We start from the raw sequence: 15,509 nt of genomic DNA, 5'->3' as shown, positions 1-15,509 counted from the left end.
TTTCTTTCCAGTCAAACTTTCATTTATTATGACTATAATTTATTTTTTTGGTAAACTAATGTATCATCCACGTGGAACGATAAAGATTAACCTCTCTAGAAAACTAAGATTTGTTTAATAGGTTGATATATTCCAATAAATGTTTTTCCTTACGCACTGGTCAATAATCAAACCTCAGACTATATAAATATATACAAGTTTTTTATTTTTCTTTATTTAATATTATAATCATATTTACGCTCTACCTTTTCTAATATTTATTTGATGTCATTTATGAAATAATTTTTCATCAGTCAGCATAATATTCTCTTTAATATTTAGGAAATTTTCATTTGCTATGATCATAATTACAATTGTTAGTTTTTATCTTACTTTTCATATGCTAACTTTAAATCAGTCAGCATAATACTCTCTTTAATATTTAGAAAATTTTCATTTGCTATGGTCATAATTACAATTGTTAGTTTTTATCTTATTTTTCATATGCTAACTATAAATTAGTCAACATAATATTCTCTTTAATATTTAGGAAATTTTAATTTGCTATGGTATATGCTAACTATAAATTAGTCAACATAATATTCTCTTTAATATTTAGGAAATTTTAATTTGCTATGGTCATAATTACAATTGCTAGTTTTTATGTTATTTTTCATATGCTAACTATAAAATTCTATTTAATTTTAATTTTCTAAAAACAAAAATATGTTGTATTTTTAAGGGAATATTTCCTTTAAATGTATGTTTTATTTTTTAGATATATTTTATTTGTATCTTTAAAATAATTATATCTTCTAAGTCTATAACATCTCATTTTGGTTTGTAAAAAATTTAATTTTGTTTGTTTATATACTAATTAACTATAAATAATTTTTATTAGAACTACTGTAGTGACATGTGCTATGTACGAGATGGACCGTCATAACTAGACAATTTTTTTTTGAAAGAGTGACTCGGCAATGATTATTTACTAAATTAATTAATTAAATTGAAAAAGATAAAAATATAAGACTTTGTTTATATCATACATGATAATTTTGATAATGACACAAACAATGATTATTTATTCTATCGCATGAGTCGCATAATGTTGCGGTAATTATATAAAACATAATTACATTGTGAATATTTTTTTTATAAGGCCAGAGTAAAATGACATAAAAATAGTGGCTCCCAACTAAGTCGGCACCCTACTCTAATTTTTTGTCAAATGCTCATAAATATTATTAAAAAAAGGGAAAAAAACATAAAAACTTGGGGAATAAACCTAACTCAATAAAACCACACAAGAGTGCAAATCGACCCCAAACATGTGATACAAAAATTAAAACAATACACAAGTGTATCAACCTTTAATTAATCCTAAAACTAACTAAAGGTCTTCGATGCGGTGATTGAACCCTCTGTCAACGTGGAAGCGGTTCATGTACTGTCAACTCCCTGCAACAATGACAGCAAGCTAAACGACCCTTTCGAGCCTCACAGTCCAAATCAAAAAAAATTAATGACAAATATTATTAAATTGACGTATGAGTCATCTGTCAATACAGAAACAATTCAAGATCCATCAACTCCCTGCACGACAACAAACATTAACGACTCTTTCGAGTCCACACCGTCCTATGTCAAACTGAAGGATGGCTATGATACAAAACCACAAAATACACAGGAACGAAATTCTGTCAAATCCAAAAATAAAAAAATTGGAAATTCATTAAAACATTTCAGAACATTTGATAAAACTTATAACAATGAATGTAAATAATCAAGCGGCTGCAGGTTGCTAACTTAATGATTTTAGGTGAGTGTAGTTTGCTAATTTACACCTTTGTGTTTTTAGGTGGGTGTAAATTAGCAGCCCCATATATATATATATATGAGGCAAAAATGCACCGGAGATCATTTATCTTATTTATTTGTAACAATTAAGTCCTTTATCTTCTTTTTTTCCTAAACTAGTCCTTTATCTCACCGAATGCTTGCAACATTAACCCTTTTTACAATTTTTTTTAAAAAACGCTGATGTGTCATCTAAGATGTTGAAGTGGCATTAACGCCGTTAGAAAGAAAAGTGACGGACGTGAAGAAGAGAAAGGGAATTAGATCATTACAAATAATATAGAGGAAACAAATTGTTTATTTTTTAAATTTTGCAAGATATAGAAAATTAGTTTTAGGCTTGAAAATGATAAACCAAAAAAATATAGAGAATTACCTAGGTTTGAAAGTGATAAATTTGCAAAATGATGATATAGGGAATTAGCTAAGCTTGGAAGAAAAACAAAAAAAATCATTGTTCAAGCCAAATAAAATCCATTTTCAGCATCTTAAAGAGGGTTCTAATCTAAGGTATCTAAAATCCACTCTTAATCATGGATTGCATCTCAAGAAACCGACTCACCTTCATATTCAAGCTTATAGTGATGCAGATTGGGGAACTAGCACTTATGACAAAACCTCCACTTTTGCCTTCGTCATCTACCTTGGTGGTAAGTGGTAACCTTGTCTCTTGGCTATCAAAAAGACAAGAGACAGTTGCGGGGTCGTCAATAGAAGCAAAATACATGTCTGTGGAAAATACAGCTGTTGAAGCCGTGTGTTTACTCAACCTCCTAGGCAAATTTGGCTTGACGATGAAACACGTTAAGACCACTTATGTAGAAACCCAGATTTCCATTCAAGGATGAAACACGTTGTTCTTGATTACAGTTTTGTCCAACAAATTGTTCAAATGGATAAACTTCACGTGGCACAAGATAAGAACGATATGTTGTATAAAGTTGCGAGCTAGTTATTAGCCAAGAATGATGTCTTGTAACAATTATCCTTCCTCTTAGATAGTTGTTACAGATGAGCTTGAATTCAAATCAGTAACTCAAACCTCCTCAGCTTAAGAGTTAGTTATATTTTAATCATATCTTGTATCTATTTAAAGCCATGTTGCCTTAGTGATTAATCAAGCAATTGCTATTCTCTTTATCCTCCTCTTGATAGTTTACCATAAGCAATGAGCTTTCTTTGGTTGAAAAAACGTAAGTAGGTTCCTTGATCCCACGGAAAAGAAAATAAACAAGTAAAGAACTTTTACGTAAACAAATCAAATTTTATCAATCAACAAAAAAACTAGCAGGGACACATCACACAAGGAGTGAACCTCTATAACACAGTTCAGAACAATGAGAAGAAATAAAATAATACACGCCTGAAACAGGAGGAAAAAAAATAATACAAGGAACATAAAGTATGACAGGGCAGAAAACAGGAGAGGAAAAAAACAAGCACCAAAATGAATAGAAGACCACGTAACTCAGGGTGCATTTAGTTTGCACCACCAATTAGATGGGTTCAACTTGGACCATTTTTTTCATGGTTAGATTATATTATACCACCAAATCTTGCTATGGTCCATCCACACCAAATCAAACTCATTAACTCCATTTCTCTCACTGCAACTCTCTCACCCGAACCAAAAAGGACTCCTCACTTTTCCATTATTCTCTCTCCTTTGAGCTTCTTCAACAATGGTGGTTTTTTTTCTTTCCTCAACAATGGTTCAATAAATGCAATCGATTTCTTTTTGTTCCTTCTTATTTAGCTTTGTTGTGTTACAGAAAGGAATCAATATATTGGATTAAATTTCAGAAATTTCCAGTTCATTGCTAGCTTGAGAATCATTTATATTGACTAGTTTATGTTTCTAGAGATCAAACAATGGCAAGGATGTTTAAAATGGATGTTTATACTTCAATATTTTCTTTTTCCTTTAAGATTAGATGTCTTCCTGCATTACCCAGAACAAAAATCAAATTTGCTGCTGTTGATGAACCAAAAGAAACAAATTATTAATTAACAATGAATCAAGGAGATTTTACATCTAATTAAATTACTTGAGTGCTTCCTCTCACAATTAGATTTTACACTTTTAATTGAGTGCTAAAACCTCTAAGTTATACCATTACACAGAGAGCAGGAAGAGATGAAAGAAAGAGTGTTTGCAATGAGACTATGAGAGAGAAAGGGTTGATGGCATGTATTTTGTGTGGGTGAACCATAATAAGATATGATGGAATGGTCAAATCTAATGTTAAAAAAAAATGGTCCAACTTGGACCAATACTTTAGATGGTCCAAACTAAAATCACCCCGTAACTCATGCTGAAAACTATAGAAAGACCCCTCTAAGTCAAAATGTAGCATAAACCTAGAAACAAAGCTGTAGAATCATTATCCAAATTAGAACAAATTATGTACAGCAAACAGTTCAATTGTTGAACCATAAAGCGTCAGCCACAATCAATTCAACAAACCAATCATAGCTGTGATTACAAAGAACCAAAAGATAGGGAAAACCACTGTAACAAAAGCATTTCCTCACTAAATAAAGATTGACAATTTAGTTTAAAGGCAAATATTGTTTTTTTGACAAAAATCAAATACTTAGAATGGCCATATAGAGTTAAATCTCAGTACTATTGTTAGTCTTTCCAAATGTCCAAGCTATATTAAGCTAAATTCAACCAACTTTCCCTAAGAAGTTCCGTGCAACTTTCTCGGTACTGCATTCGCAATTGATCTTATTGTTGATTAGGAGAAAAAAAAAAATTGAACACAAGTTAAAAAAGTAACTCACTACAGTTAACTTCCACCATGACAATGGACAAGGTCCAAAAAAGGTTCAAAGTGCGTGGAATTATTGTAAACAGTCATGCCTTCTGGTCAAATATTTACAACTCTAAGTATTACGTTGGGACTTCTTCTAAATGGACTACCTAGTGTTCTAAAGCTTCCACATGTGAGAGTTCAAGCTCAAGCAATGAACAGACCGGACGGTACCTGATGGCATAAAGTCATGGCAAGGACCAAAAAATAGACAAATCCATTACAGATTGCATAGTTTTACATTCATTCGCAGCTGATTTCTTGGCCCAAATCATTGACCTCTCAATTACAACAGTTTCAAATACTGTCCCACAAGTTCCATTTCGTTTTATTTGTAATTAAAACTGAGAAGTAAAATAGTAAACCTTAAAAAAGTTTCAACCAAGTGCCAATTGATAACACATCAACCAAAGATATTAAACAGGTCCCAGTCAACAGCTCAAACGACAATGGAATGAAATATAAGAAATAATAGCGACAGGAATGCCAAACCAATATATATATATATCATTGAACAAAATCATAACAATTTAGCTTGAATTTAACTTTAAAAAAGGAACATTAACATATTTTACCATGATTGGGGAAAAAATAAATGACAAACTTAGGATTTCAACACTCACAGTGCAACCTAGTCCATCATGTTAAGACTTAAGACTCTGTTAAGTGTTAGCCCTGACATCGAACAATTAACTCAGATGTAGAAGTCATGGGTACATCAAACTGTGTTAGTAGCATGTGTTATGCTGGTGTGATGTTACTTAACGTACCACATTACTACCCTCATTTATTCTTAAAATCTACCGTGTAAATCCTTCAAGATCTCTGCATAAGTTGATAAATGTTTTGTCAAACACAAACTTGGAGGTTAAACATCCTAATGAACTTAAAAATTAAAAACAAATTTCATGTAAACTTTCAAAAGCCAAAGTATCGAGTAATGAACATGGCATTGGAAACAAACAATGAGCAGAGTTTTAATAGTCCTAAAGTAAATTTTCACTAGTCTTCACTCATTAGTGCACATATCCAAAGTCAATGAATTGTATGAAACAGAAACAGGGCCCTTGTGCTTCTAATGACAATTAAAAACATATCTATGCGGTAAGGTTTACAACCCTCTTTGAATCTCACATTGTCCACTCTATGGTTTTGACTCAAGAGTGAATCAACAATAGCCCAATTCTTATTTAACACAGTACAAAAAGTAGCCAGATAATAGTTTACGTAAAATATTGAGTATTGAATAAAACGCAATAATCAGTAGTATACAGAAACTAGCATCTTAATTTGTCGAGAAACTCAGAATATTCAGAACAATTTAAAACAATTGAAATTAAAATAAAAGTATAAACAATAAATAACCTAAAAAATATTGCAAAGTGTTTAGGGCAAAATGAAATTTCATTATAGAGTTGATTCACTGCGACATCAAAATGATTGGATCCAAATTGTACTTTACATTAACCCTAAATTATATTAATTAGAGATGTATAAATTCAAGAGCTAGTGAATTTGGTGACAGCTTTGGTTCCCTCGGAGACAGCGTGCTTAGCGAGTTCACCAGGAAGAACAAGACGAACAGCAGTCTGAATCTCACGAGAAGTGATGGTAGGCTTCTTGTTGTACCTCGCAAGTCTGGAGGATTCCTGAGCTAGCTTCTCGAAGATGTCGTTGATGAAGCTGTTCATGATCCCCATAGCCTTGCTTGAGATACCGATGTCAGGATGAACCTGCTTGAGAACCTTGAAGATGTAGATCTTGTAGGTTTCAACGCTCTTCTTGTTTCTCTTCTTCTTCTTATCGGTTGAGGATGCTTCCTTTGGGATCTTCTTCTCTGCTTTCGTTTTCTCTGCTGGTGCCTTCTCTGCGGGCTTCTTCTCAGCAGGTTTCTTCTCTCCCTTTGGTGCCATTGTTGATTGAAAGCTGAAAATCTGAAATTGAAAACGAGAGAGTTTTACAGAGAGAGAGAGAGAGAGAGAGAGAGAGAGAGAGAGAGAGAGAGAGAGAGAGAGAGAGAGAGAGAGAGAGTAGAGTGTTTGAATTGTGATTTTGCGCTTGGGTGTGGAATGGTTTATATAGAAATCGTTAATGGTCTCTGATTGGTTGGTTTTAGAATTCGCGGATTGGTGACGTGGATGCTACATTTGGGGGGAGTGTTTATTTTCGGAAGTTATTGGCGGGGTTGTTTGAACTTTCAATTTTCGCTGTTGAAGGGTTGCATGGTAATTTGGGCCGGATCCCTCTCTTATTTTTTTTTTTGGTAGTGAGATCCCTCTCTTATTTTATTAGGTTCTGTAATGCACTTTAAAAAATAACTAATTTTTTTTTTAGCAAAATTCAAAAGATTTAAAATTGTTTCATCATTTTTTGTTTAAAAAAAATCACTTCATAGACTTATAAGATTTTAAATAACTCCTTATATTTTTATCAAACATTAAAAGTTACTATAGTAAATAAAAGATAATATATAAATAATAAGGGCTGGATGAAAAAAAATCCAATACATTTTTCTCTATATTTTTAAAATGGCTTAAATATGTAAAAGGTCCCTGTAAGTTCGCGCATTTTTGATTTTCGTCCCTGTAAGTTTTTTTTTTCTAAAATAAACCCTATATCTTCCTAACCATTTGAAAATGGTCCTTGTCGTCAGCTTCTGTCAACAAAAACCCCATTGTGGCTAACGGAGGACAGGTGGCAGTGCATGAGTTGGCACATTTGATGAGATGGCATGAGAGATGTTAATTGTGTAAAGACAGGGACTGAAATCAAAAACGTAAATTACTACAGGGATGAAATTAAAAAACGAAAACATCAAAATTTGAAATTAAAACCAAACATTCAGTCTTCTTCTTCCTCTGAAATATCAGTCTTCTTCTTCTTCTTTCCTGTCATACCTTGCGCCCTAGAAACAAAAATCATCTCTTTCAACAATGACTTCTAATTCCATTACTCAATCATCATCAAATGGGTTACCTAGGTGTGGTTGCAACAAAATCATGAGAATGTTCATATCCAATTCACGTGACAACCCTAGAAGGAGATATTGGAAATGCCCAACCAATATGGTGAGTTTGTTGTTGTAATACTTTCTTGTTTTTCGTATCTTCGCACATTTTAATTAGCTGTATATGTTTGTTTTCATCTCAGTCTGATAATAGCTGTCAGTTGTACTTATGGGATGATGAAATTGAAGGACATCGTCCATACGTTCGTCCAGTAATCGCAGCTGAATCATCAACCTCATCCAAGAACAAGCTTCCATGTGATTGCAATTGTGAAGCGGTGATGAAAGATTTGACTGTGATATTGAAAGATTTGGGAATCAACAAAATGAGAAGTTGAAGAAGAAGCTACAACATTCAAGGAAGAAGACGAACTTGTTTATGGTTTTGTTGATTGTTTCTTGGGTATTTTTTGTTGGGTTTGTAATGAATTTAAATTGACTGGTTGTTGGGTTTGTATTGAATTTAAATTGACTGGTGCAGTTGATATATGGTTTGTAACAACTCTGTTGAATTTGGTTATTTTGGTTGTAATGGTTTAGTTCAACATTTGTGTGTTTTGGTTGTAATGTTAAGTTGAAACATTGTATGCTACTTAAGTTTGATTAATTTAGTTATGCTACTAAAGTACGTAGATAATAATAATCTGTCTCAAATTGCACAAAGTTTATAGATTGCAAAATAACATTGTCTGCAAAATAACATTGTCATATGGCCAATTGTAAAAGCCAGATTACATGAGAACATGTACTAACCAAAATGCATAGCAGTTTGAAATCAAAATAACTTTGTCTTATGGCCAATTATAAAGGCCAGAATACATCAAAATGGATAAAAGGTTCATAGGAAAACAACATTCATAAGTCTGTTGCAAAAAAAGTAGAACATAACATTCGTCTACTCAGCAGGTCTTTCTTCTTCTCCATTCTTGAACTTGTCTACATTGTCTTTCCCCTTCACTAGTGCTGCAAGTAGGTCTCTGGTGACCTTCTCTAGCTCCTCTGGTGGCAATCTTTTCAGTCCAGCCATCATTTGCTCTGTCTGATTTTCTGCTGGATTTCCAACTGTCTTCACCCTTTTGCCTTGAACCTTTGCAATATTCTTGTCCCAGTTCAACAGTTCATCAACCATTTCTGTCACTGCTTCATGACTTTGAGCTGGTGGCAATGCCTTCAGTCCATTCATTATCATGTCCACATCATTGTTATGCTGAGATGCCTGAGATGACTGAGATGACTGACTGGTGTTGGATTGAGCTGGCAGAGTGTTGCTTGATTGTACTTGAGCTGGCAGAGTGTTGCTTGATTGTACTTGAGCATTTGGTACTTCAGTAGGGATTGGCTTAGAGTTTTGTGAGTGATCAACTTCAGTAGTAACAGCCTGAGTGTTGTTAGATTGAACCTAATCACGTTGTAAATTGTGTTATAGCCAAAAACCAGTTTTATATAAACCAACAGTTAAAAGTTAAGGTAGTTTCACTTACATTAGTGACAGTCCTAGGCCTTTTGAATGGTACATGAGCTGGTTGAACCTGAGCTGCAGAAACCTGATCATCAAGTACCAATGGTGTCTCATAATTAGCTCCAGGACCAGCAACATTGACAGTCCTCAATTTCCTGCACCTATTACTCCTCCTTAAATTTTTCAGATTGTGAGTTATCTGTTTCCTTGACTGTGTCTGCTTGCTTGTCTGAGGTTGCTTGCTTGTCTGAGGCTGCTTCCTTGACTGTGTCTGGATGCTTGACTGTGGCTGCTTGCTTGTCTGAGGCTGCTTCCTTGACTGTGTCTGGATGCTTGATTGTGGCTGCTTGCTTAACTGTGGTTGTTTCCTTGTCTGTTGCTTATTATTCTTCACCTAAGACATCACAATTGTATCAGTTAATAAATCCTAGATGCATTATATAAAGATCTGGTAAATACTTAACTGGTTTAGAGAGGGGAACTGATGCAGAAGTCATGATTGATGACACATTTGGTTGAGATTGAGTAGCCTCAAAAGCTGCTGCAAGATCTGCAGCAAGGGCTTCAAATTCTGGGTCTTCACCTATTTGATGTGCTGCATTAATTGCTGCTTCATGGTCTGGAGCTTGAGATGATTGAGTACCAGAAACATTAGTTGCTGCAGGGTTAAGAATTTCAGCATGTTGGGGAGCTTCAGGTTGTTTTCTTTTAGGCTTTCTCTGTGATGAAAAATAATGTTAAGATAATTTCAACATAATTAGGTAAACAATGCATATATGATAAATAGATACTAAGAGTCTAATAACCTTTCTCTTAGCAGCTTCAGGGTTAGTTACTTGACTGAGGCAGCTTCTTGTATTGTGTCCATTTTTTCCACACTTGGTGCACCTATAGCAAGTAGTTGTCCTTGCTTTGTTAGGATCCTCATCTGGTTCCCTTCTCCTTAATTTTTTAGGTCTACCAGGACCTCTTTTGTATGAAGGAGGTAACATTTCATCAACCTCAACTTCAGGCCACATATCCTCTCCATTGATTGGACTGACATTGTTATTATAACAATTTATATAACTCTGTTTGGAATAGCATTCATCAACAAATTCATCAGGTCTCTGCATCCTATAACTTAAGGCAGCCACTGCATGCCTACAAGGGATACCCACAAGCTCCCAGAAATTACATGTACACATTCTTCTGGCAATATCAACTATGAAAGCTTGTTTTGTGTGAACATGCACAACCTGAAAAATCTCATCCTTACTCCAAATTGGAGTCCAGCTCCCACTCTTTGCAACCTCCATATCTAACCTATACCTAGGCTTAGGGCATATATCTTGCTGCCATCTATCCACTTTTTGTCTAAGAGTGGAGTTCCTATTCATCAGATAACTCCTAATCCACTCACACATTGTTAACACTGGTTTGTCCCTTGCAACAAGTATTGTGCTATTGAAAGCTTCAGAAATGTTATTCATAAGCACATCACATTTAGGGTAAAAAGAAAAGGCATGCTTACACCATGATTTGGTTGGAAATTTCATGAGCCATTCCCAGGCACCATGATTGATAGCTATCAGTTCTTTCATCTTAGCCTCCCACTCTTGAATGTATGTAGCCTTAGCAGCTCCCATCATAAGGTCTCTAATAAGTGTACCTCCTCCAAATTTCTTTTTGAAATTGGCATATAAATGCCTCAAACACAGCCTATGTTCCACACTCTCAAACAACTCATCAAAAACTGTCATCAGACCCTGCCAAACAATAACAACAAACCTTAACATAAAAGGGTAAAAAGCTAATGGATATAAATCTAACAAACCCTGATATAAAAAAATAAAATAAAACAGCCATTATACCTTCTGTTGGTCAGAAATGAAAACCCATCTCTTGTCTTGACCAATGTCTTCCAATAAAAGGGTCAAAAACCACCTCCATGATTCTTTTGTTTCAGTTTCACAAACCCCAAAAGCCAATGGATAGTATTGATCATTTGGGTCCCTGCCAACTGCAATTAAAAGGGTTCCTCCATATTTGGTTTTGAGATGGCATCCATCAACCCCTATAAAAGGTCTACAAGCAGTTGTGAACCCCTTTTTTGTTCCATCAAAACAGAAATAAAAGGAAGAAAACCTGGGTTGTAGTTGTGGACCAAGCCTTTCCACATTGATCTTGCAATTGTTTCCATTATTCACCCTTTTCAACTCAGCTGAGTACCTCCACAACAGATTGTACTGTTTAGCAACATCACCCTCAAGCTTCTCTTTTGCAATTTTTTTGGCCCTCCATGCTCTGTTCATGGTTATGCCCACAGCGTGGTTGGTCGCCATGTCTGTCACAATGCTAGAACAACTCACAGTACCATCATCACTTGTTGCCATCTTCTTCAACACAGCTTTTGAAACCCACTTAGCAGTTGCAGATCTATTATTAGTTTTCCTTGCACACGTGTGGTCACCTATCCACCTCTTCATTCTAAAAGTGTGCTTATCTCCAACTTGACTTACAAAAGCTAAAAACCCACAAATGCCCTTCTTATCCTTGCATATTGCCCTTACTCTAATTTTATTATTTTTTTCAAATTTTATTTCTTTCCCATTTAAATCATTCCACTCAATGATAGCTTCCTTAAATTCAGCCAGTGACTTAAACTCCAACCCCACTCTGAACTTGTAGCTTTTTGTTAACTCCTCCATTTTAAAGGTTTCATAACTAGGTGCTTGTTAATCATCTGAAGCATCAGGGTCACTACTGCCCAACTCTTCACTACTATATCCAACTTCTAGATCATCTGCAGCAGTTGAAGGACCTGCAGCAGTTGAAGGACCAGCATTCCCACCATAAACATTCAAACTTGTACCAACAACAGTTGATAGACCTTTTGTCCTTGTAGCAGGAGGAGCATCCTCCCCATCACCCCCAAACCCATCATCCAAACCTAGTGCTCTTTCCTCCTCACTGTCATCAAGTCTAACACTAGCAACTTCGTCTTCACAACTTTCATAACCATCAGAAACTTCATCATCACCAACTCCTCCATCATCAACACCAACTTCTACATCATCAACTCCTACTGACACATTACTAGGACCTCCTTCAACATAAGTGCTCCACCCATTACCTGCTTCAAATCCACTAGCATCAACACTCTCTACTGAGCTAACCCCAACATTAGCACCTATAACTGAATGTTCAACAAATATGTGAGCCTCACATTTGTTATTAGCTACATACTCAGCAATGTTATCAATGTCATTGTCATCTATAATCCTTACATACTTGTCATCCTCATTAATATACCACCATAACCTATACTTAAGATGATCATCATATCCTAAATCTTTCAATATCCCAGTAGCTTCAAAGTAGCTCCACTTGTCCTTATCAATGTCATTAAACCGGTTCTCTTTTCCCCCTTTGTAATACAACAGAAAATCCCTGACAAACTCACCCCCGTGGTGAAAAACAACACCTACAAACATCCCTGCAACATTTTTTTTAAACTTAAGTACTTAATAAACAAACAATTTCATCCCTAACACAAATACAGACAACAACAACGCAACATTCACGAATACAAACAACACAACTCAACAACCATTCATCTATATCAGATTATATGAACATTAGACAAAACAAAATTTAAAACAGAGTATGAAAACGTTTCGTCTACCTTCAAAGCTAAGAACACAGCTGAAACCGCTTTTCTACCGTTTAATCTCGTCGATCACCGTCGTATCACCTTCGCAACTGAAATGGTTGTGTTTCGCCGTCGTTTTCTCCGTTTATCACCCACCGGAACCGTTTCGTATGCCACCGGAAACTGTGTTTCTATTTTGGAGCAAACCCTAAAAGACAGGGACGAAAATGAAAATGGTTGTGATTTTTGCTTTATAAAGGGGGGAAACTTAACTTGCTGCCATCTCATCAAATGTGCCAACTCATGCACTGCCACCTGTCCTCCGTTAGCCACAATGGCGTTTTTGTTGACAGAAGCTGACGGCAAGGACCATTTTCAAATGGTTAGGAAGACACAGGGTTTATTTTAGAAAGAAAAAAAACTTACAGGGACGAAAATAAAAAATGCGTGAACTTACAGGGACCTTTTACATATTTAAGCCTTTTAAAATAATATTAGACAATTTTTCTGGATTACATTTTATGAAGAAAAGATGTGTTTGTATGAAGCCCATACATGATACGATACGACACCGATACGCCGATATGGGAAAATTTTCAAATTCAAGATACGATATGGCTGTGATACTTCAATAGAAAAATTAAATTTAAACTACACATTAAAACTCAAAATACAAAATATGGACTAAAACTCAAAAGCAAAAAAATTGGCGCAAAATCTAGACCAAACAGACATAGAAAAACGATAATGCACAACAATGAAATTGCCTTCACACAACAATCAACAATAGCATCGTTCTCAAACAAACAGAGACACACAACAGACAGCAACAACAATAGAAATATATATGTAAGTAATATTGATAATAAAGAAAAGCGACGTCAATTACATATATGATATATCATAAATAGAAAACATCATTACTTAGTCAATTACATATATACCAAATATAATAGAAACATCAGGTAACCCGCACATATCGGTTTTCCACCATCCATCCCTCGTATCCCAGATGTATCTGAAAAGTATCGGATAATTGTTTAAAAAAAGAATGTAATCTTCGGATACTCTCTTGATACGTATCGAGAAGTATCGGACAGGTATCGGTGCAGAATACGCAGGGGATACGGTACGTCATCCATTTTGAAGTATGTGAGCTTTAGATTTTGTATGCACAAGCAAGTGCAATTTGAGAAAATGATAATTGTTATTCAATGAAGCCAATTCTACTTACATTTAAACAAGGGAAAGGTGCAAGCTAAGCTTATCTAGCTACATCCACACTGTAACATGATATATAGACAGGTAGGAATCGCAAAAAAGTTTCTTATTTAGCTCTAACCAACTATGTTGACTAGGCAAAATAGTTATGTTGGTTATTTTGATAACTTGCTACATAAGCCACTCAATTGATTTGTTTCATCTCACCTGTTAACCTTCATTTCTGATTCACTATCCTTCAATATCCCCCCATAAGTTGAGGCATGGTAGACATCAATCCTACCAGACTTAAATAGAAAATAATTGAGCCTTGGTAGATCGAAGACCTTAGTAAGAAAATCTACAAGTTGTTTTTATGTGAAGATTGACAACAATTTGAGTATTTATTTTTGCACTTTATTCCTGACCATACGCAATCGATCTGGTCTGTTTGGATGATCAAAGAAAGTGAAAGGAAAGAAAGAGTAAGGAAAGATTATATGAGAAAAGAAAAAGAATAGAAAGTGAGAGGATTGTTTTGGTTGTTTGGTTTAAAAGAAAGTGGAATAGAAAGTTGAAGGAAAGAAATATATATATTTATTAATTGACATAAATACCCCTGGATATATATATATATATATATATATATATATATATATATATATATAAGTAAGTTAAAATTATGTTTTTATTGATAATATAAAACCATTAAAACTTTTTTGATTTCTATGGAACACGACGTCAAAGTTTACTTTTAATATTTATATTCTAATTTTTTATTTAATATATTTTAATACGACGTTGACAAGGAATTATAGTTTTTATATATATAATATATGTTAAGAACACATTTGCATTACAGAGAGCAAAGCCCACCAACATCTGAAAAAGGAAATAGATTTTTTTTATGGAACACAAGAGTGAGGGTTTTTATGTAATTTTGCTCAGAATAGTGTCTTCCCTCTGCTTTCCGTCCATAACAGAGAGGAAGCATTTTTTGTGTGGGGCCCAGCTATCAGATTCCTTCCATCCCTTTTTAAGGTTGTTCCAAACTATGGAATGATTCTCCATCCTTCTACTTTCTATCCTACCTCAATCTTTCCTTACTCTTTCACCCAAAACAAACAAGCCCAAGGCAATACATGACATTTTGATTGTCACGGTAAATGACATGAGGGCGTGTGCAAGTGATATTCAAATCATGCATCAAGTAAAAAAGTCATTTCAATGTACAGTGAAAAAGTCATTTCAATGTATAACTAGATGTGGAGGTTGCAGTTAAGGTGTGTTCCAGTCACTAGTAATAAAAAAAATAAAAATCGCGCCAATGGTATATAATAGGAATAAAAAAATGAAATGAAATTTATGGTGTATATATTATTTTTTTTCTGAAAAAATAGACATACCATTGTTTATATTTTTAAGTTAAATACTCCCTCCGTCTTACAATATTTGCCGTTTAAGATTTGTGCACGATTATTAAAAAAATGATTAATTGTGTTGATTTCAATGGTAAAATTAATAGCATTTATTAAAACACCCTTATTAATT

At 34.4% G+C, this 15,509-nt stretch overlaps 2 protein-coding genes across 2 annotated transcripts; both read right to left on the bottom strand.

Moving 5' to 3' along the window:
• Positions 1-6,043: 6,043 nt before the first annotated feature.
• LOC146957804 (histone H2B-like) lies at positions 6,044-6,702 on the bottom strand. The gene has a single exon (XM_085739234.1). The coding sequence runs from the start codon at positions 6,569-6,571 to the stop codon at positions 6,158-6,160; it is 414 nt and encodes a 137-aa protein (XP_085595360.1). The 5' UTR covers positions 6,572-6,702; the 3' UTR covers positions 6,044-6,157.
• A 1,858-nt stretch (positions 6,703-8,560) lies between these two features.
• Positions 8,561-11,592, bottom strand: LOC146957803 (uncharacterized). The gene is made up of 5 exons (XM_085751155.1): positions 10,978-11,592; positions 9,931-10,872; positions 9,607-9,843; positions 9,147-9,518; positions 8,561-9,064 (listed from the first exon to the last, which is right to left on the bottom strand). Exons 1-5 carry the CDS (start codon positions 11,590-11,592, stop codon positions 8,561-8,563), a joined length of 2,670 nt encoding a protein of 889 aa, XP_085607281.1.
• Positions 11,593-15,509: the final 3,917 nt, after the last annotated feature.

This window comes from Medicago sativa, chromosome 1, assembly GCF_051527215.1.
Source record: "Medicago sativa cultivar Bolivia chromosome 1, Bolivia_mono, whole genome shotgun sequence".
Lineage (NCBI taxonomy): Eukaryota > Viridiplantae > Streptophyta > Magnoliopsida > Fabales > Fabaceae > Medicago > Medicago sativa.
This window is presented reverse-complemented; position numbering and strand designations above follow the sequence as displayed.